At 37.3% G+C, this 22,467-nt stretch overlaps 1 protein-coding gene across 4 annotated transcripts; it reads left to right on the plus strand.

Annotated features, from left to right (window-relative positions):
* The first annotated feature begins 450 nt into the window (after positions 1-450).
* HERPUD2 (HERPUD family member 2) lies at positions 451-20,993 on the plus strand. 4 transcript variants are annotated; one of them, XM_067291262.1, is made up of 9 exons: positions 451-583; positions 774-1,135; positions 5,777-5,854; positions 9,179-9,292; positions 11,290-11,447; positions 17,294-17,416; positions 17,788-18,111; positions 19,401-19,515; positions 19,970-20,993. In XM_067291262.1, exons 2-9 carry the CDS (start codon positions 989-991, stop codon positions 20,129-20,131), a joined length of 1,221 nt encoding a protein of 406 aa, XP_067147363.1. In that variant the 5' UTR covers positions 451-583; positions 774-988; the 3' UTR covers positions 20,132-20,993. The 4 variants fall into 4 exon arrangements, with proteins under 4 accessions (XP_067147363.1, XP_067147362.1, XP_067147364.1 ...); XM_067291261.1 differs by having other exon boundaries at positions 451-579; XM_067291263.1 differs by having other exon boundaries at positions 453-537.
* Positions 20,994-22,467: the final 1,474 nt, after the last annotated feature.

Consider the following 22,467-nt stretch of genomic DNA (forward strand, 5'->3'; position numbering starts at 1 on the left):
CAGCGTCCCGTGTGAGACAGCACCCGCGTTTCTGGGAGCCCTTTTCCCCGGAATCCTCCCCCCATCCCAACACAAAGTATTATTTCAAAACGCCGGAAACCTTCCCTGATAACAGACTTCTTTTCCCCTCCCTTTCTTTAGCATTCACCACGCAAAACTCTCTACAGCGGCTTAGCGTTTGCGCGCTGCGTGCATCACGCACATCCGCAGCCCTCAGCGGGGGAGACCCGCCCCTCCCCCCACCAACGGCCACGGCCCTCGCGCAGCAACCGACCTCGACGGCCGCGAGGCCTCGGGACTGCGGCAGACGCCCCTCCCCCCCCGGCCTCGCGGCGCGGCCAGTGCGCGTGCGCAGCGTGCCGCGGCCGCCGGGCCTGCGGGCGCCCCCTAGCGCCGCGCGCGGGGAGCCGCGGCGGTGGGGGCGGGGAAGGACGGACGCTTCGCTTCCGGTCTCCATTTTACGCAAAACGACTTGGCGGCTGGCGGTTGAGGCGGTACCGGTGGCTGTGGGGCCCGGCCCAGGCGGGCTTGTTACGGGTGCCAGGCTGTCCCGTCTCCCCTTCCTTCCTTCCCCACGCCGTGGGTGCGGGCGCGGCGGCGGGCTGGGGGCGAGGGGTGCGTCCGTTGGCCTGCGCGTGGCGGCGGGGCGCGGGGGGTGGCAGCGCCTGGTCGCGGGGTGCCCGTGTGCGACGAACTAAGCCGCCCCCTCCCCTCCTCTCTCTCTGTTCCTCTGTCTCGTCGCTCTGTTTTTGTCTCCCCCGCTTGGCGGGCAGACCCCGCGCCGGGGCGCGGCGGGATCGGCCGGGGCGGGCGCTGCCCGCCGCTGCCTTGCCCGCGGTGTGAGAGCGAGCGCCGGCATGGGCGCCCCCGGCTCGGCCAGGAAGTTCGTCCCCGGACACTGAACCCGCCCCGGGCGTCGAGAGGTTCAAGCGGCTTCGCCTCCTGGGGAGACAGAGAAAGGGGCAGGCAGGCCGCCCGTGCCGGCAGCATGGACCAAAGCGTCGTGGATCACCCGGTGACCCTCATCATCAAGGCTCCCAACCAGAAATACACCGACCAGACCATTAACTGCTTTCTGGACTGGACCGTGGGCAAGCTAAAATCTCACCTCTCTAAAGTCTACCCCAGTAAGCCGGTGAGTTGTTGGCCAGCCTTTCATCTTGTTGTTAAGGCAGGCATTACAATAACTTCTGGACTGTCGATCCAGATTTATGCTAGGTACCCTACAAAATAAATAAGGAAGAGTCCTACTTCCAAAGAACTATCTGTGTAAAGGTAATGATCGGCTCTGTGCTTTCAGGGAAGTAGAAAATATAAATAGCTCCTCTTTTATATATTTTAGAAAGAACACAATTTAATTTCCTGAAAGGTGGGAACACTGAAGACATTTATTAAATGCTACGTTAGTCGTCTTTAGGAACTGGCATTTAAATATCTCAGCTGAATTTAATACTAATTTCTGTAAATGTAAGGGTTCTGTCTAAAATAATTACAGTGCTTATGTGATACTACTGAAACTAAAATAATCTAGTGAGCTCACTGAGGGGTGGAACATGTAGGTGATTATTCTTAATATTATTTGAATCATGCAACTGAACAAGCTCTGCAAAAATCTTTTTTCTTTGGGAAGCCTATTTGTTGAGATTTTGCTGGAAACTGCTATGCTCTCAATTTTTTTTACATACTTTTGTGACAGTTCTGACTGTTTTGAAACTGTTAATGTAAAAATCTACACTTTTTTTTTCCACTGTGGAAAATATGGTTTATTTCTAAGCTCTTTCAGCTCTAAACTTGAGGATTAAAGAGGCTATGAAAAAATACTGCTGTAGAGAGATAATAACATACCTGTTTAGAATGAGAGTTGAACAGAACAGTATATTTGTTTGTTTGTTTTCGTTTTAAGGAAAATTTGTTCCATGAAACTATATGAAGGGAGTGACTTAATTTGCCTTCACATTGCAGCAGCATGTGGGGCTTGGACCTTGCTGTAGAAAACATCAGGCAAAGGATGCATTTATATTGGAAATGCTAAATGTACACCTAGTTCTATAGAAGAATTATTAGCATTGTTAGTTCCTTTTGAAAAACACTTCATAGGTAAAATAGTAAATAGTTCTGTGTTTGGAAGGGATTCCTTCCTTTTGGAGAGAGCAGAGAAATGCAATCACTGATACATTGGAGATCTGTTGATCTGTAGTAGTTAAGAACTTGTGGATTTAATTGTTGCTGTCAGTAGCTCTCTTCTAAGAGAGCCTATCCACTTTAAAAGAAACAAATACACAGTTTCACTTATTCTTCCCTAAATGTTCCCTAGAATGTCCTCTTGTAAAATACCTGTGTGTGCTTAACCACTAGTTTTCTGACTTATCCTGTGATCTTGCTAAATTTGGCTTTTAGGAAGAATTATTAATGAAAAAGAGATTTTTGTGTTGCATTGTAGGTTTTAAACAGCAGATTGATATCAGACTTCAATTTCCTGATACAACTTTCTTCTGTTGAAAATTTGTTGATTCCCCAAAATGTTTGTTATGATTAAAATGTACTTTAATAGTTCAGAATCCTCAAAATTATTTTGGTTTGGGATTAAAGATAGGGGAGTTTCAGTAGAAGGTCTGTCAGTAATTGAGATTTCATTTGGATTTACTGTACTTAGTACTTTAATTGGAACTGAGCACAATATTTTGTTTTATAGACCCTCTCAAGTTAAAATAAAGTAATAGCATGGGGGAAAAGGTGTTTTATACGATGTCTTCTCTATGTGGTAAATTGAAAAGCTTATTTTTGGCTTGATATGTTTTCACCTACAGTCTTATTGCTCTTTCCAATTCTGTTTAAACTTTAGTGCTGTTAGGAGCCTTTTTTAAAACCAGAACAGCATCAGAGGCTTGTCAGTCAAATTTCTACATTCCCTGAATGTGCTAAGTCCTGGAAATAAATTCTGTTACTGTGCTATTTTAAAAGTGCAAGTGTATATCAGCTCACAGATGCTATACACAGGTATTGTGGTGTTCTTGAAGTTAAGGGTGTAAAATAGGAATTGGCTGCCATCAGTGCTTAAGCATAGTCTTTCAGGTTGTCATGTGTGCCTTGTACCTTATTCTGCTATGCACATTTGTAAATTAGTATCTTTTCCAATTGGTAAACTGAGGATAACTCTAAATGCTATCTTTAAATTTACCATCTATTAAGAGCATATCTTCAGAAAATGAGCTGATTAAAGCAGACAAATTAGAAGTTAGGCTTTGATGCAGTGTTGTGTGTAGTTTTACCAGATTAATTTGTAAAAATGATTTAGCTATATATGTATAAATTCCAATCATAGATACATATAAGTCTGCTTAATCATTTTTAATGTTGGCGTTGTTACTTTACTAAGCCACTGAATAAACTAGATGGGTTTAAGGCGGTATTATATGAGGTTTTGGGCCTATACTGAAGCTGACATTTGTTAAAAATTTTTTCAACTGCACTAGCTTTTCATAACTAGAGTACAACAGTTATAGCATCCCTAAAAGAAATGTTTGTTTTAAAAAAAGAAAACTTTGAAAATCAATCTGTGTGTCTCAGTTGGGCAGATCTTAAATACAGTGCATTAATCAGTGCATTGATTATGCCCATAAATGTTAATTTAAAATTTGCTGTTTCTCACTTCCTTTAGTACCTGTCAGCTAGTGTATACTTTGTCCACAGTTCTAACCAGCTGTTTAGATTTTTAATGCCTATGGAAGTATAGCAGGCAGAGTGAGCAACCAAAGCAGTAGCTGTACTGTCACTGAAACTAAGGATAGCTCAGAGACAGATTATATTTCCAGAGGAAAATGCTGCATGAGGTTAGATTTGGTCTCCTTAATAATAATTCTGAGCATAGTTAACTTGGACCAAGCATTGCAGAAGGACTCTAGCTTGGAAAAATGGGAAGAAAAAAAAACACCCAAAACTTCAAACCGTAATGATTTCTTAACTTAAAATACATAATTTCTGGATTATGATCTGGAAACTGTCTTTCCCGTCTCAAGTATGAGCTATAAGCTTTAGGTTATATAATCATTGTATGACTTTGCTTTTGAAAATGGGCCACTCTGTTGTTGTTATTAATAAGACGACGACGACTGTTTCCATCACGCTGGAGTGTTTCAGTCTAGCAATGAGCATCATGCTCCTTGGAGCAGAAAGTGTGGTAGGGAAACTTCTCTGGCAGAGGATGAGTTGAATGCCTACTGCCTTTACCTTGGAGTATGTGTGAATTACTGTGTTTTCACGTTTGTTGCCTCTTCTCCATCTGCATTTAACACCCCTGCCCCAATTTTCAGAATTCCAGTTGGCTTTCAACTCTGAGAATTGTGATAATTCCTGAGAATAGTGATAATTCCTGTAGTGCACAGTTAGGTATTTCAGTTGCATAGGGAGGAGTATGGATTTAAGACCTCTTCTTCCCCCATTAATATCTCTGGCTCAATGTGGTTCACAGTATGCGCTGTTTACAACCTTTTCTTGTGTGGTTATGTAGGAAGCTGAATTGCATTACTGGGGACTATGTAATAGTCTGCTCTGAGGGGTCAGTTTAATCTAGCCCTTTCTTGTCTGTAAAGTACTTGTATTAAGAAATCTGATAAATAGTTTATATACTTTGGTTCTTTTGGAGAAGGTATTTAATTTTATGGGAGAGAGGGAGAAGTTCCTGTATAAGATACTGCAGAAAAGAATCTGAGTTTGACCATGCAAGAACTTGTGTTGTGAGTGGGGCAGGCAAAACAACTCCCCCCGCTCTTTCATTTTTGATGATAGTGCAAGGATTTTTTTTTTTTAAGGTGCTTATCACAGTTCTAATTAATCTCCACAGAAGCTATCTCAGGACCCGAAAATATGATTTCAGAGACTTTTCTTCTGGTTCCGCTGATCATTCCAAAGCAACAAGTTTCTTACTTATAGAAATCAAGGTTTTCTGTAATTTTGGTGCATGCTGCAAGTTCCAGAAAAGAATGGAGGACAACGTAGAAAATGTTTCTTCAGTATAAGTGATCAAAACAGTTTTATATATATGGCAGATTATCCACTCATTGTTTAAAGCTGTGTATTTAATCATGAACAGTAGTATGAATTTTGTTTCAAAACAAAAAAAAACCCTTGTAAAGTTTACTGTGTACTTCTTATAATTCTTTGCTTAGAGTAGCCATAAATCTTTCTAGTAAAAATGACCAGATTTTTTTTGGGGGGGGAGGGGGCGTAGGGAATCAATGTTCTGTTACTCTTCTGTGTTTGCTGAGTTACTGTGACTCTGTAGCAGATTATTGCAAGAAAAAATGTGTCAGGACTTCTTTTAAAGCTGTTTTTAATCTTGGAGATATGGATTTCAGGTCTTTACTTCTTAGTATTAGCATGAATAAGACTGCAGAGTGAAGGGGTGGGAGAGAAAGAGAGAGATGCAAGACTAACTGTTTGCATGATGGGGAAATTCTTCAAATATTTCTCGCTGATAATGCATGTCTGTTCCACTGATGTTAAGCTAGATTTCTTTTGGCATTTGGTTAGGCTAGCTCCCTCTTTCAGCATGTATCAGTTATGTGGTTGTAACTGTCATAGCACTGTTGCTGAGTGCATAACTGCAAAAGTTCTTTCAGAAATAATTTGAGAGTTGGACTTGAAAAGTCTCTGAAATGTTTTGAAGGCTATCAGTGGCTGGAATTATAAGGTATTTTCTCATCTGCAAATGTTATCTCCAGCTCTATATCTGTACAGCTGGAAAAAGCTAAATTCCTTTCTTTGTCCCATCTCCTAGTCTACAAAGGATCAGAGACTGGTGTATTCTGGCAGACTGCTTCCTGATCATCTGCAGCTGAAAGATATTCTCAGAAAAGTAAGCCTTATATCAACACCATATGATACCTGAGCAAAACCAGTTTTGGGGAAATAGGAATTTAGGTTTGCATCGTTAACTTCAATTTTTCATTGTTGTGTTAAGACTGAACTTGTTACCAACCAAATAAGTTGATATGTTCTGGAAAATATATTTTCCAGTATCCCTTGGTTATAGCACTGCAATACTTGAAGACTTGGGGAGGTTTTCCGTTGGTGGGAGAGGGAGTAGAATATGCAAGTCCTAAATAAGTGATACATAGCATAGAATGACTTTTTTGGATGGTTCCTGCTATAACTTAAACTGGGCCAGTTAACAGATTTGTGTTTGCTTGAGACGTCATTTCATTTCTTGGACTTAAATCCAAGAATTTACATTAAAAATGGGACTTCTGTAAGCAAACTAAGGGTAATACATTTATGTGTAGAAATAGACTTTCAAACTCCTGAATGCTTTTGCTGGGAAAGCTGTTTGTTATCCTGGCTTTATTCTTCAGATGTTAACTGTTCCTGATAGTGTTCATGGAAGTTTGTTGGTACTTCCTTTTTTTGTTATTTTGCTGGTTCATCTTGGGGAAAAAAAATTTACTAACCTAACCGGTTTCTTTAGGCAACATGCAGATTAAATCCATATCCTAAATATATATGACATCTGATGTAGGAAATCTTGAAATATGTGCACCTAGTTCTCACATTGGGTTAGATAGCTTTGATCAATGCTGCTGAGAAATGGGGATTTCATTAAGTTAGTAAAGTTCTTAAAAGCGTTATGAAATAGAATGATGTTTAGTGCAGATTATCAAGAATTGTGTATGTTTCAAACTTTGGTAGCAGGAAGTATAGAGCATTATGACGAATATTCTTTAAACTCTTTTGTAAGCAGATCAGGACGCACTGACAGCTATATTTTCAAAATATTTCAAGTCATTAAGCAATCGCAGTTTTTTAATCCTGCAAAATATGTGAACTCTGATACAGTACTGGAATGTTGGTGATAATACTTTTTTTTGTAAATTATTGGTGTTAAAATCAGCATACAGACTGCAAGAATGGGTTGCATTTAGTATTTAGTATGCACAAAAAATTTTGTAGAAGAATAATGCTTTATAGAACTCGGTCTCTTACAAAGTGGGCAACTGAAATACCATGATAAATATGAAGAGGCTGGTGAGGAATCTTGGGTATTGCTTGTACTGACTAATGCTGTTTTTCCTTTTTAATCTCAATTTTAAAATAGGTCTTATTAGTTTTGAATTTAACTGATAGAATAAGTAATTGAAATTTACTGTGTCTAGTTTTACTAGAAAACTGGAGATGAACTATTGCCAACAAGTATGCATCTGGTATCACAGGTTTATGAGAAAATGCTTTGCTAACTTATCTCAAAGCTTAGTTTTGCTTGTTAAGGACAAAATGTAGTCTGAATCACCTAAGTTCGGTTGGCCTGCCTACAACAGAGTAATTTTAGGAAACAAGTTCAAACCTTGTTCATGTGCTAGAGGAGAGGCTTGCCTAACTAACGTTGTCTTCATTCACTTTACAGGGGAAAAGTTTGATTTTTTTTTTTTTTAAAGCATTTTAATAGTTTGTCTTTAATGACCTTGGGTTTAGTTAAAGGAATTTAGTAAATTTAGAAACACATTCATCACTCTAACTACAATGATAAAGATCTGTGGTGGAAAAAAGAGTTCTTTGTGCTTAAGCTTTTAAGAGTTTCTGGAAAAAAGGTATGATTAATCTTAAGTGTAATTGCACTCTCTGCCATGTTCTTCCTACACGATTAGTTATAAATTCCTGATACTACCTGGAGATTTAACAAATGTCTCTGAAATTAGTTCTGTGATACTTGCCGTTTGATGTTGACTGATATAAAATATTTGGAAGTAGGAAGTCTGGAAGTCTATAAGCATAGTGATGTCCAACACATTGTGTATGGATAAAAATATATTACAGTAAATATCCCCTTGAGTGAAGTTGTACACTTTAAGCTTGCAGGTAATTTGTCTAGCTTGCTTTGTGTCTCCAAGTGGTTTAAGTTTTTCTCCAAAAAGAAGATAACTAGTTAGGTTAAAGGCTTTTGGGTTGGTCAGAATGCTGATCATCTGTGTTCGGTGCTCTCTGATCTCTGCTTGCTATCACTGGCTAGTAAGAAATCACTTAATGTTACACTTAGGGTGTGCTTGGGTGTAGGAACAAATATATGTGGAGGAGTGAAATGAGCGTGGATACGGAGAGGCTACGCTAGCAGGAATACAGAGTGTTGTATAAAAGCAGCTGTCTGGTTTTCTTTATTCCCAGAAATTCATCCTTAATAGTTAAGCATAGAGAAGTGTGTTTTCTGGCTTTTTTTCCATTTAAAAAAAAAAAGTGTTTCTAACTGCCCTATCATTAAAAACTGCAGCTTGACTGTGTACCACAGTGTGTGACTTCAGAAGATGACAGGTGGTTTTTGGTTGGTTGGTTTTCGTTGTTGCCCCCTCTTCCTTCCCACCCGGGTGCACTGCAGAAGGTGTAATGTGCAATTTAAACATATAGTTGTTGCTATGGCCATATAAGCTTCATGCATGTTGATCTAATGGAGTGTTTTCATTTGATATAGTGAAGTAGCTGTAGATTGTGAAGCTGTTATGGCTCCATGTTTGAAAAACAGCATATTCTTGAAGAATTGGCATGGGCTGATTAGTTGCATGTTGACTGGGCTTCAGGTGGTGCCACTAGTTCCCTTCCTTACTTTCAAGTATTTTGGAATACTTGAGTCATGTATAGCGCTTCGAAAGGGTAGATTTGAGACTAGCTTAGAGTGGAATGAGGTGGAAGCAGCAGCTGGTATATTTTTCTTGTATTGCACTGCTCCTGGTCTTTTAGCTCCTACATTTTTTTTTTTTTTAACCCTGATGTCTTTATTGACTAACACTCCTCCTTAAATCTTAATGCAAATGTAAGCATTCCTAACTTAAGGGAAACTGAGCCCTAGAAAGAGTTGAGATTTTCCAAAATATTTTGATATGAGGTAAAGCTTGGGCTGTGCTTCCTCATGTTTCTCTGTGTGGTCTTCTGTTGGTTTTGCCATACTGCAAATTTAGGGAAAACTGGGGGTAAGTGAATGTTTGGTATGTTATTGTAGACAGCTGCTAAGAAAACATGAATTTTGAAACACTGAACTTCCTCGTACTAGGCTCAATTTTCCTTTGTGATCTCTCTGTTTTGTATAACATTTCTTTATTGATTACAAACTTTCTTTAAAAAAACACTTTCAAAGTTAAGTTTTTACTTGCAAATTTCACACATACTGTTGCGTCAGCTCTTCAATTTCTTTGATTTTTAGCAAGATGAATATCATATGGTTCATCTGGTATGTACTTCCCGGACACCCCCAAGTTCTCCGAAACCGAGCACCAGTAGAGAAGGTCGTGGAGCTTCAACATCCAGCAATAGCTCAGTGAGTTTTTTTTCATACGCAGGACATGGATTTCTTCTACCCTGAGGAAGCTTTCCAGTAATTACTCTTTTAGTTTTTAAAACTTGACTGTAAAATAGTATGATGAAAATACAGCATGTGATATGCATTTGTACAATTAGACTTAATGATTTAAGGGTGTCACTTTAAACAAATACAACCCTTATTCAAATTGTAACACCATTATGTTTATTAGAAGATGAAACATACTACTTTCTCTAAGCTACTCTTTTTAAACATGTTTTCTTTATGGAACAATATGATTTTATTTCTCACCCTTTCCCCCTATCTTCAGTAGAAATTGAGCAGTGGAGTCGGACATTTTTTAATTTAAAGTTCTTGTTTTGTGAAAATCAGTGCTCTGCAGAAGAGACCAGTCAAATTGATGTCCTTGCTGTGGGAAGGCAGGTGGAGCTTGGCCACTGTTCATTCTGCATGACAAGAGTCGGCCAGTACTTGGGTAGCTTCGTAGTCTGTGAGGTGGTGAGGATTAGAAAGCTTTTATAAGGTTTTTATTAGGTCAGCTGTTTACAGAACACTCTTGTTCTGTGTTATCAATCACTCTTCTAACAGAAATGCAGTTAATGTTTCTGATGAATTGCTCATCATCACTGTGATTCTGTTGGCTTCTTCCAGAGGTGACAGTATCACTAAGTGACCCTTGAAGGTTGGTCAGGAAAGAATATATACAGAACTGTTGTAGGTACTTTCATTTGTGGTGTTTTGATTATCAGCACACAGGCAATACCTTTCCATAGTAAGCTGACTTTCTTTGCTCTTCTGTTGATAGAGTACTGTTTGAGACTGTTACATTGGAAGTATGAGCAGTTTAAGCAATAGTAGAGGGTGGATAGTGGTTACATTTTCTTTCTGAAAACTATGTAATTGTTTGCAAGCAAGACAAAGGGGGCTTCCTTTGTGATTATTTCATTGCTACATAGGTGAGATGTAAATGATATGTTTAAATGGCTGTATGCTAATGACTGCCTAAAACAGTCAGTAATACACACTGCTAAATTCTTAATACTTTGAAGGAAACAATTCCAAAGCATAAATGGCCTTTGTTCTTCCATCTGTTTTTCCCCACTGCCTAGTGGTAAATTTTTCTTGTTTTCCTTTGTAGGGCAAATGTGATATGGATGTCTTAAGTAATTGCAGCTCCTCACTTCCTGAGTTGTCAAAGTTGAAGAGGATTTTCTACTGAGTAAACATTACAGTAACACTTAGAAATAGGATTTGGGGATTTATTAAAACTAAAATAATGCATCTTACTGGCAAAATTATAGTCTTGTTACGGTGACGAGTAATCTAGGAGAGCCAGCTGTCATTCTATTTCCAGATAGATGAGTATCTATCTTACAAAGCACTGAATGTCTGAAACTCTAGTTTCGTGTATGTTTCTGGGAGCCTGAGTAGTTTCTAGCTACTTCCCTGTTCTCTACCCCCAACCCCATCAGTTGACATAGAAATTTGGATTGGGCAACTGGCACAGTGAAAAGGATGATGGTTAGAAGGGTAGAAGGGGAAACTGAAGACAAGAACAGAGGAAGGGTAGCTTTTAAGCTACTGCAGGGCTGCGTCCTCTGAATATAAAGCTATAACCTGAGGTTGCAGTTACTTTTATTAACGATAGCTACTAGAAGTTTTGCTGCTACTGAATATTTTTTGGATTAAGCTTTGGTTTGGTCAAGCTTTTTTGAAACTTTGCCCAGTGACTTGTGGTTTTCTCTGGAAGCTATGAAGTGTTGAGTCTTTCTGTAAACTTCGCTTTCTTATACATGTACCCAAGTGCAATTTTGAATTTCTGTTTTAACTGTAGGCTTGCCAGAACCAATAAAACCCCACTAAACTTGCCTGTTACTGTGTTGCTTGTATACACAATAATACTCATGATAAAACATAAAAGTAAACAGATTTTTAAGACTAAGCAGTAAATCTTGTAACTGTGGCAAAAAAAAAATCCCCAACCTCTTTTTTAGAATTTGGACCGTTCTGGATCAGCTACTGCCTCACCCACAAACCAAGAAGCTTCATCTACATCTTTGAACACTAGTGCAGATGGGGTGAGACATCGTAATCTTCCACAAGCACAAAGCAATCCTATACCAAGCCACCAGTTCCCTTATTTAATGCAAGGGTAAGTGAGTTTGAAGTAATCCTCGGCTCTTTGGTACTCTTTAAAATATTGTTAGATATTCAATTGCAATTAAATTTCTTTCACAGTCCACAGAATGATTTGTCTACTTCATTTTGAAGCCTAAATCATGTTTAGAAACATTATTCATATTAATGTTAATGTTTTTAGCCAGGAGACACTTGCTCAGAAAGTGTTTTTGGTGCCCCTCCCTCAAGTTGTTTTTTATTTTTTTTCTTCATGCTTTCTGCCCTTGGCTTTCTGTTGATAGGTGCAGTTGTAATATTTCTCATAGATGCTCTTAGTAATATAACTAATCAAGTGATTGCTTTTGGCTGCTTTTTCTAGTCCGTTATATTTTAACATAGTCGTTAAGACTAAAATACTATCAGAATATGATAGTTCTTAGTTTTTGGCACATAAGAGCTTGTAACTCTTCGCTTCTTGTCAATATTGGATTTAACAATAGAAATGATATGCAGTTGTTCAGAATTTTTAAGTATTTGCAGTCTCACATAACAGAATGAAATGTAGCCAGTGTACTTTTCTAGATTAGATCTGTTATTCTGTAACTTCCAAGATCATGTCTTTTTTGAGAATTTAAAATACAGCTTTAGGAATTTTTAGCCCATGTAACTTTTGCAGCTTCTTACACATTCTTTGTTTCTTCCAGGGGGAATAGAAAAAGATAGTACATTCTGATTTGATAGCTGTAATGTCCTCAGGGGACACTTACTTTCAAGATTTGGTTCTGACAAGGGGTTTCCCCAGTCCTGTGTAGTTTCCAGTGATTTTATTTATGTATTTATTTGGCAGGGGGTGGAGGGAGGGAATGTTAAAACAAAAAACTATGACCCTTCTAACAGATTAACAATTAATTCTTTCACTGGAGAGACAATAGTTGTGAAGAACTGTTAAAATTCAATTCAATTACTTTCTTGTTAGATTTAATCTAGACTTTACTAGTCTTACTTGCTACTTTTCATCCTTAATTCTTTCAAGTCCTTTTTATTACTTAGATGAAACTTATTCTCTGCTAGGAAGAAATCACCTTTGCAGTGGCAGGAGCACTCATATTATTCTGACCACATTAATCTTTGAAAAAACAATTATATTTGCCTTTATGAGGAAATTAGGTGAGTGTAGGTTGACTGTCAGGGATACTGTTCTGCCAATTGTAAATTCATTCCAGAAGCTATTTATTGCATGTTGAGTAAATTACTAATCTGTAAGAGGTTTTAATTTAGCTTTTCATATAAACATACGTTAAGCATGAGCTTTTCATCAGTATGTGTGATGAACAAAATAGATTTTGGACTTCAAATAGATGACAGAACCATTGATTGTTCTCACCTATATTTTAATATTGATTTTTTTTCAGCTGAATAATTTCAAATGCTTTGCTAAGTTTTAAAAAAGTGGGGGGGGGGTTGTAAATTACTCTAAGGCTATGTCTGTATTAGCAAGTAGTGTGAATTGAGAGGAGTGGGTCTACAGATCACTGAAACAGTTGGGGCTGAGAACATGGCATCAACGCTGCACACATTTCAGGGCTTTCTATCTTGTATGGACTATCTGTAGCTTAGTCACCTGGAGTGGATGTTCATTTGTGGCTGAAGTGCCTTAGGAATGCACCTAAATAACATGTTTCAGTTTAGTTTCATTCAAAAGGAATCCAATTCATGATTCAAGAGTGTTCTGTAGCATAACCAAAAGTATAATAAGAGGGAATGATTGAGAGATTTGCTTCAAGAGTGCAGTTCAGATCCAAACAAATATCAACATAAATGCACCTTAAATGATCTTAGCTCTTTTTTCATAAAAGTAATTTAATAGAATGCTATCAGAGCTTTAGGTAGATTTTTGCTGTAGGCTGCTGGGCACTGGCTCAGCTCTACTCTGAAAAGTCAGTCAGTCTGTGCCAGTGCCAGCTGTAGTCTGCCATCTTCTTGAAGCATCCTTTTTGGTGCTTTCAATACTCTGTACCAGTTGGATGCATCTTTGTTCTTGCTCTGGGTCACTGCTACCTGTATTCCAGCATTAATAAACCTTAACATCTCACTGGGGGCAGTGAAATCTAGCTTTAATGTAATCTATTTACAGAATGAAACTTGTTACAAACAGTCAAGATTAGAAGCTGAAGCTTATGTTGCCTTGTGGATTTTTTTAAATTATTGTTCCGTGCCCAAACACTGTTTTATTCTAGCTGCATGATGAACTGTAGACTCTACTGATTGAAAAAATCTCCAGATACTCGAAAATGTATGTGAGGGTTAGTCTCCTTGGGTGTTTTGCAACACTGTTATTAGTAACAGCAATTTGTACAAATAAGTAGTCCAAATGTTAGGTAATTAAATGTGATTTTGCTGTTTGCTTTTGTTCTTGGAACAAAGTTTCAGTGTATGAGTTGCATACCCTTTGGGAAAATAGCTAACTCAGGTTGTTAAAATATTACAGAGAAGTATATTTAGAATTTTATGTTGCTTTGAGGTTTTTGTAAACCCGTTTTTTCAAAGATACAGATTTGAGATGGGAATGTGGAAGTAGTTTATATTTCTACTAAGCCATTATTTTGCTATGCAGAGTAAGGGTAAGTTATTGTCTGCTCCTATGGATGTAGCCATGGATCAGAGCCCCACTGTGCTACAGAGGTGCAAACACAGAGCAAATGAACTCAGTCCTTACATTTCAGATTAGAGAATACTTGAAAGCAATAAACAGATGAGGAACATCAAGGCAGTAAGATTATTTGTCAGTGTGAGCAGCTCACCTAATAAAGCCATTGTATACATAATATGTAGTATTGTTTGAAAGCGAACAAGATGGCATATTGGCAGCATACAGTACGTTCTGGCATACAAATACCAACTTTGCTTCGTCAGTAGCCTTTGTTTGCTGTATATTTTTTTTAAAGTAGTAAATACACATTCAATTTAAAGCTGATGTCCCAGTCTCGTATGAGACTAATAGTAAATGAGATTGTCATCTTGCATCACTGCATTTGTTTAATGATCTTGAACCATAATGAGAGCAAAGATTGAGCTTATAAATAGGAATAAAAAGTTGTCTTTTTTTCCACTAGTGGTGTGCAGTACCTTTGTTATGACACCAGTTTTTAACTGTAAAATGTTAACCTGTTCCAAAACCTCACTCTGAAATGAATATTAAGTCATTTTAGGTTTCTTCTATATGCCAATAGTAGTGAATTCTGGGATTTTTAGCCATTTAAGGAGTAGCATGCCTCTTTCTTCTCAGAATGTTCTGAAGCTACCTCTGCATTTGAACCTTAAATCTGTTTTCTGACTTACCTGAGTATTCCATTGTCTGCACTGCTTTGTTCTCCATTTTTAGAATGCCTGTGCCTGTCCAATTCGCTTCCCTGGTCTTCTGCTGTTGCTGTCATTCTCTTGAAATACTCTGCTTCCTGTCTATTTCTCCTCCTTTTGGAAAAAAGATGAGAAGAAAGCATGTGCTACTTTCCTTTTTCCTCTAACAGCAAGCCAACTTGCTTTGCTTAGAAGTACCTCTTCCTTTGGAGAGGTTCTTCTCACTGAAATGCCCTATACCAGATTTAGAGTTGCTTCTGAGTTTCAAAAGCAAAGTTAATAGCCTGCCAGCTGTAATAGCTATATAATTTATGCTATTTTCTTCGTTATGTTTTTGGATGAGCAAACAAAATACTTCTCTGTTATTTAGCATTCTAATGTAGAGACCACTTCTTTTGACATTGATGTCTGCTTTATTTCTTGTTAATGATACCAGATTTTGGACAAGTAAGTATTGCTTCTCAGGAAGTCACATCTCCTAGAAAAGCAGTAAAAAATACACATATAGTGTCTCTCTCTCTCTCTCTCTCTCTCTCTCTCTCTCTCTCTCTCTCTCTCTCGTGTGTGTGTGTATATATATTTTTTTTGAATGTGAAAGGAAAGAACATGACATAACTGAAGTCTTCTTGCTTGACCACTTTTTGTTCTACACTTTACCCTTAAGCTTTAAGACATTGAGAGAACAGCTTTGGAAAGAATTTGGAAGAAAATGGAGATTCAGATCCTATAATATTTCTAAAAGGCATGTCTGTGAGGAAGGGCTATTAGAATAAGCCTCCTAACTTTTATTGAACTCAACTTGGCAGTTTTAAAGAAAACCAACCCTAAAATCTTTATCTAATCAGAAAAAAATTGTTAAATTCCTGCAGAACTCACTCTGCCAAGTTTTAAGGTAGCACTGTCTTTCAGTGACTGAGCTGGGGAAACATTTGTGTTGGAACAGTGGTCCTGCTTATTCTTGTCCCCATACCATAATCCATCTGCTTGAAATTGAGATAACGCTCAGTGATTTGTCAAAATGTAGTACTTAAAACCTATGTAGAATATTTCAATTATCTTTACATTTTGAGGGTCAAGTGAAGGGTCAGTATTTTATGAGAAATAAGACTCCTCTAAAATTCATAGTGTTTGTCAATTTAGGGGGATGCAACAATCACATTTTTAAGGTTTACAGCCTTAAAGATAAAAGCCTGGTTTTCATTCTTGAATAGGAGCTTGATAGCTTTACTGCTCAAACATGTTAATTTTGCAAAAACTAGTTACATCAGCAAGGCTACCAGTTCACCCTTGCAATTTACAAAAGAAATCTAGAATATCACTTATAACCATCTCTCATTTTGTATGTGGTGTTAGGAAAGTAGCTTTTGCTTTCTTTTCTGTTTTTCTTTTTTAAACTATTGTCAAAACAGGTAATGACTACAAAAATAAACTCTGTTGGTTGTTTGGTTTTCGTTTGTTTGTTTTTTTAGCAGAGGTCACAGAGTTGAATGGCAGGCTCTTTCTTGTCCAGAATTGCAGTGAAATACTCACTTTTTCCTATATAAGATGGAAACATTTTAATGTCTTCCTCCCATCTTTCTTTCTGGGCATGTTTTGTGTATCTGGATGCCTGGTAGACTAATGAAATCTCTTGGTGATATCTTTGCAGGGAGTTCCTTACTTAGGGAACAGGTGTAGTCCACAGTACAATTACAGCAGTCTCAGCTTTTGCTACCTGCAGTCTGAATAAACTTTTCTTCATGCTTTATACACTCATGCTGTCCTGAAAGGTGTCCTGGTTTACTACATCAAAATCTTGGGGGACAGAGTTGGAAATCTTGCCAAAACTTGCTATATACTCTAGGAGGTAAGAGAGGCTAAAAGAAGTTTAAAAGCAGACAAAACCAAACCTAAAACCTATGTAGGAGCTATATATCTCTTGCATGTGAATTTGTGTTAAAAGCTTATAGGGCAGAGAATCCCTTACACACAAAATAGCGAGTGAGAAAAGTAATGCATTTACAGTGTTCTCTCAGCTGTGGTCTTCAGAAGCTGTATCTGAAGATGAAAGATGAGTTTACTGTCTTTGCTCATGTTCAGGTCTTGATGTCTTTGATCATTTTAGTGTTTCAGGTGTTGCTTCTAAAAGCTATAGAAGCTAATGAGTTTTACATTTATAGCTCCTGTAATGCCTTTAGGGAGTGACCTCTGAACATACAAGGTATTATATGGAAGAATTTCTGCAGTTATGGACAAAATCTTGATGAACTTTTAATGTAGTTTTGTCACAGAGATGTAGCTAGCAAGAGAATTCTAACTACAAAAACACATATGCTTTTTGTATAGAAATAACTTCACCTAATTTTTTGCATGAAAACAAAGTAATCTTTGGAATGTGTTGGATAATCTCACTGTATGTTGTTTCAGTTATGTTGAAATTGCATTATTGTAGAGAAATGAGAAGAAAAAATGCTACTTTATTTTTAATACTAATGCATTTTTTAAATGAGACAATTATTAGAACTCAGTGTTTTCCTTTTATAGCAATATAGGCAACCAATTTCCAGGCCAGGGTGTTCCTGCTGGATTTCCTATGTACCCTGCATTCAGTCCCTTACAGATGATATGGTGGCAACAAATGTATGCACGTCAGTACTACATGCAATAGTAAGTTTTTTCATGCATTATCTTCGATAGTGCTGAGTTATGTTAATGAAAGTAAGGTGTTAAAAACTGAAATGTTGTACGTAGGGTCAGAATGTCTGTGCTCCTTTTTTGTGGCTGGGCTGTTTTATGTGGATAAACTTTGTCCAGCAAACTATAAAATCCAGTTTTGGATTGGTATTAAATGAATGTTTTAATAAGCAAAGATATAAAGGAAAAGTGCATTTTGTTTTAACCTTGTATTACATCTGAAGGTTTGGGTTTTTTTCAATTGGTGCAGAGAAGAAGACAGAGTAGGATTAAATGTTTTGATGCATGGTTTTTTTTTTTTTTTTTTTTTTTTTGACAAACCAGTTTTGTATTTAAATTTTTAGCCAAGCTGCTGTTTCAGCACAAGTTACTTCCAGCACTGAGCCAGTGAGATCTACAGTTGCCCAGGTTGTAAACTCAGAACATGCTCCTGCAAATGAGCCCGCAGCAGCACCAAATGTAGCCGTCCAGGAGAACAGGCCTGTAAACCCAAATGTCCAAATGAATGCCCAGGGAGGGCCAATAGTGAATGAGGAGGACTTCAACCGGGACTGGCTGGACTGGATGTACACATTCTCTAGAGCAGCTATTCTTCTGAGCATTGTATACTTCTATTCTTCCTTCAGTCGATTTGTCATGGTAATGGGAGCCATGCTACTGGTTTATTTGTGAGTACAACAGTTAAGTACAGCTGCAGATCAGATATGTGGAGTATGGTGTTGATGTATTTAAATTTAAACTTTGAAATATTACCTAAATACAAAATTTTAAGTACTACTACTTTAAGGTATGGTACACACAAATTTGAATTTCAGACAAGCAGATGAGCTGATTTAAGGTTTTTTGGGTTTTGTTTTGTTTTGTTTTTAAAGGCTCAAAGACTTTTACAGTAAGTTGGATACTGTTTTTACCTAAAACACTTCTTCTAGTTGTTGATGATATTAACAGATCAGTGTTTTAGAAATGCAGACTTTTGGGATGGAAATACAAAAAGCGAGGGCAGAGAAAAAGTTCATATAATAACTCAAATGTATGCTTACATAAACTTAAAATATTTAATGCTTGGATATGAAGGGAAAATTGCAGAGCTAAACTCACTGGAACTTTAAAAAAAAAGTACAGGATGTGTGCAGTAAATTATGTTAGAGTGCTGCTGTAACACTGAGTGCTAGACTTGTCAGAATTACAGGGACTGAAAAAAAAATTTTTACAATGCATGCTGAAGACCTATGCTCTCTGCCCAGTTTTATTAAGAAATATCAGGTGTTGTCATTACTTCTTATATATATATTCATATATATATATAAATACCTTAGTGATATAAATAGAAGTGGAAAATGGCAGTAATGCTTGATATTTTAGACATATCATTCCATGATGTCATTCACTGAAAATTCTCTTTACATGGTAGTCTGATCTTTAACTTAAAGAATCTGTTCACAAGAGCTTTTTGTTTCTAATGTAGGTATGATAGAAGCTGAAATCAGAGTATAGACACTTGAAAATGTAAGAGAGGCTTCTTTAAAGCAGTAATGTGCTTCAAGCCTTAGCTAAATTTTAAATTGTTTTTTCCCCCAGAAAAATCAACCTTAAACTATGAAACTTAAGGCTACCCTGTGAAAATTAATAAAACAGGCACTCAAAAATGGGGAGTAGCCCCCCACCCCCCAAATATTCTGTGTATTTCATCACCTAATCCTGGTAAACTTTTCATCTTCTAGAACAGCGGGCTGTGAACAGCACTTCTTGAAACTTACAGAGCAACTCTTAGAATGGCTATTCTTTGATATCTGGGTTAATAAGTCTTGCTAACTAGAAACAACACTTCCAAAAGAATACATGCAGCCTCATTCAGTTGAAAGTAGTTGAGGAACATACTCCAGTAGGTAGCTGCAGGAGAAGATCTTTTTCTTCCCTTCGAAAGAGAGGTTTTCAACTGTTCTATTTTATTAACTAGACACCAAGCTGGATGGTTCCCCTTTAGGCAAGAGGGAGGCCAACAACAGGCAGTCAATAATGTGGAAATGAACCGTGATGGGCAAAATGTAAATAATCCTGATCTTGGAGAGATGGTGAGTAGTAGCAGACATTTTTTGAGACTTCTATATGTTATGTTGCAAAGCATTTGTGACTACCTATTGATAGTACAAAACTAACTTGAACTGCAAATGAATAAAGCTGGCAAATGCAACTGGGTGTTTGGGGTTTTTTTTTTTTTTTTAACAGTTCAGTAACTTTGTTATAATGACTGGACAGAAAGTCAACTTTGTGAAAGATAGCTGGCTCAACCAGAAAGCTTTCAGCGTTGTCCTCACTGTTATTGCCTACTGCTTAAATTTGATATATTTTTTAATCAGACAATTAGTGATTGTCTTTTCTTCAATGACAAGATTTTTTTTTTTTGGCTAGCTTTTCCTCAGGAGGTTCTTCTGAGAGAAGTTATTTAATGTAGGGAGATACGGCTGTTAATTTATTTCAGGGCTCTGAAGTGAAGCAGTTGAATTGCTTCAATTTCTCTTTTTAAAGGAACGACTTATGGATGATGGGATTGATGAAGACAGTGGAGAAGATGCAGGTGAAGATGCCAATACAGAGCAGCAGCCTGGATTCATGGCTTCTGCTTGGTCCTTTATCACTACCTTCTTCACATCACTCATCCCTGAAGGGCCTCCACAGGTTGGCAATTAAAGTGCAAGAGGAACTGTGCCAGGCAGCCTCTGTAGCCATACTTAGAAGTGGAGCAGATTCTAGAGAGTGTTTTAAATGCAGTGCAATTTCAGAAAACTTATAAAGTTATCTTTTTGATCATGGTGTACAAAAATGTGTATTTTTTTTTTCTTTTGGCTTTCTCATGCATTGAATATTTTAAGCACAAGTGGACTACTAAATACTTTCTTTAAGATTCTTCTTTTTATGAAGAATAAAATGTAAAGGTATTGGTCTTCCATGTTTTATTTTAATTTCAAATGTGTATTACACTGAGGCAAAAAGCTTGTACTTAGTTTGCACCATTATCTCTTTAAAGAGCTGTTAAAATATGAGTATTGACAGACTTTTCCAAATACAGTCTATTCATCTGAATAACTTCAATGTATCTTGTGTTAGTTTATGCAGGGTATGAGTTCTTATTTGGGATTTTGAGTTTGTCATTCCCAAAAGAATGCTATAAACACAAGGATTACTTGCTAATGGCATGTCGTCTTCATGCCACAAAATACTAAGCCACTTCTCATCTTTAGAAAGCTAAAAGCTTTTTATTGCAGTTATACTGTAGTTCCTTAAACTTGGAGATGTTTAACAGCTCTTCAAAGAGAATTAACAGTGATGGGATAAACCTTAAATGTTTGATATATACTGTACTTTAAAAAAAAAAAAAAAAAAAAGTACCTGGGAAAAACATGTAAATTAGTGGGGGGGGTAATAAAAACTGTTATGGTAACTCTTTTGGATGTTTATATGCGTATTTGAATGCAAGCAACTTAATAGTGCATCATTAAAGATGAGGGTATAATTTGAGATCAGAATAAAGTTATCATGGTGGCATTACCTATATTGACTAAAGTGGTGTATGTTTGTAGTGGTGCATATACAATTACAAATATGATCTCAATGTCAGGATATCTATATTCTTAAACTTTATGCACTTTTTTTTCATTCCTTCTAAAATGAAACTGAAAAATGGAAAATTGTACTTGATTCTGGAGCCCGACATCTGATGGTGAATTCTGAAGTTGTTTTCTTCAGATTTTAATCACGCAGTCAAGAAGCTTTATTTTATTTTTTCTGCCCGTGGATTCTGAAATAATCATGTCTTACCTAATTTTAAAATGGTTGCAAAGATTCTGTTCATACTACAACTAAAAGAAAGCTTGTCCAAATTTCTGATTTCAAAATACAGTGCAAAGTTCTCAAATAAGTTTGAGTAGAAAAATAGGCTTTATTCTTTACTCGCTTGCCCCTAACTGCTGAAGCTCTGCAGTGAAAATTTAAAGCTTAAAATAACTTTTTTTAGATTCATACTTTGTAAAGCATTTGTCAGGATTCCTAGGCCTCGTTGAGATGTAGAATTTCAATTGGAAAAACATTTTTCAGTGATTTGAATTTAAACAGCTTAAACAGAATGTTTGATTTGCAACTTAGTAATTCCCATTTAGAAATCTGTCAGAAGAGGAGAAATAGAAATGTAATCTCTAAAAGCATCAATTAATTTATTCACTGAATAGGCAGCAATGCTGAATGAATCATGCTTAATTATGCTTTTTGGCTCCTGCATTATTGTGGAGAGCTACTGTCGATTTAGGCTCTCTTTACCACACGAACATAGAATATGTAGACCTTGTCGAAGAAGTTTGCACTTTTAACTTGGGTGGATTCAACTTGACTAACACCTAAAAACTATTACAAAATCTCTTTAAGTTTTTAAAGGAATGGCACACAGTGGCAATCTTAGATGTCATGAGACTTAATTATTCCTAGAATTGCATCGAACAGGTTTTAGCTTTTTGGCATATGTGTTCTCCCTACTTCTTTTCCTAAAAGTTTGCTTTTCTTTGTGTCTTGCAGATGGTGCATCTGTAACCTGTACAGTTATGACCTAGTGGTATCCAGTTACTAACAGCTGTTAGTAGCTTCTTGCTGTCATAGTGTGGGTTTTTTGTTTTGCATGCTATAGCAAGCAGTTGCTGGTGGCTCTTGACAATCAGTGGACTAGATTAAGAAGGTTGCTCTTAGACTTGTTAGCCCTGATCTTGATCAGAAGTGCAGAATTGTCACTGTTTAGTTGTATCCAGACAAGGAGAAGTCTGAGTATAAATAAGGTAAAGCTGAGATAGGGTAATGGGAGATCCTGGCAGTTAGTTAGATGTTGTTAAGGGATGTGTGCTGAGAGTTTTATCTAGATCAAGTTACTGGAGCAAAAGGTTGAAGAACCCAGATTCCCATGATAACATTTTTAGATCATTGAACCTCTCTGCTTCAAGAATCATACTGAGATCTGAGCAAGGAAAACTAAGAGGGTTACTGAG

The sequence above is a fragment of the Apteryx mantelli genome, chromosome 2 (genome assembly GCF_036417845.1).
Source record: "Apteryx mantelli isolate bAptMan1 chromosome 2, bAptMan1.hap1, whole genome shotgun sequence".
Taxonomy (NCBI): Eukaryota; Metazoa; Chordata; class Aves; order Apterygiformes; family Apterygidae; genus Apteryx; species Apteryx mantelli.

Coding starts and splice junctions, on each gene's coding strand:
- HERPUD2 (XM_067291262.1), top strand. CDS start 989: ATGGACCAAAGCGTCGTGGATCACCCGGTGACCCTCATCATCAAGGCT. Junction 1,136..5,776: donor AAGTCTACCCCAGTAAGCCG/GTGAGTTGTTGG, acceptor CCCATCTCCTAG/TCTACAAAGGATCAGAGACT. Junction 9,293..11,289: donor CAACATCCAGCAATAGCTCA/GTGAGTTTTTTT, acceptor CCTCTTTTTTAG/AATTTGGACCGTTCTGGATC.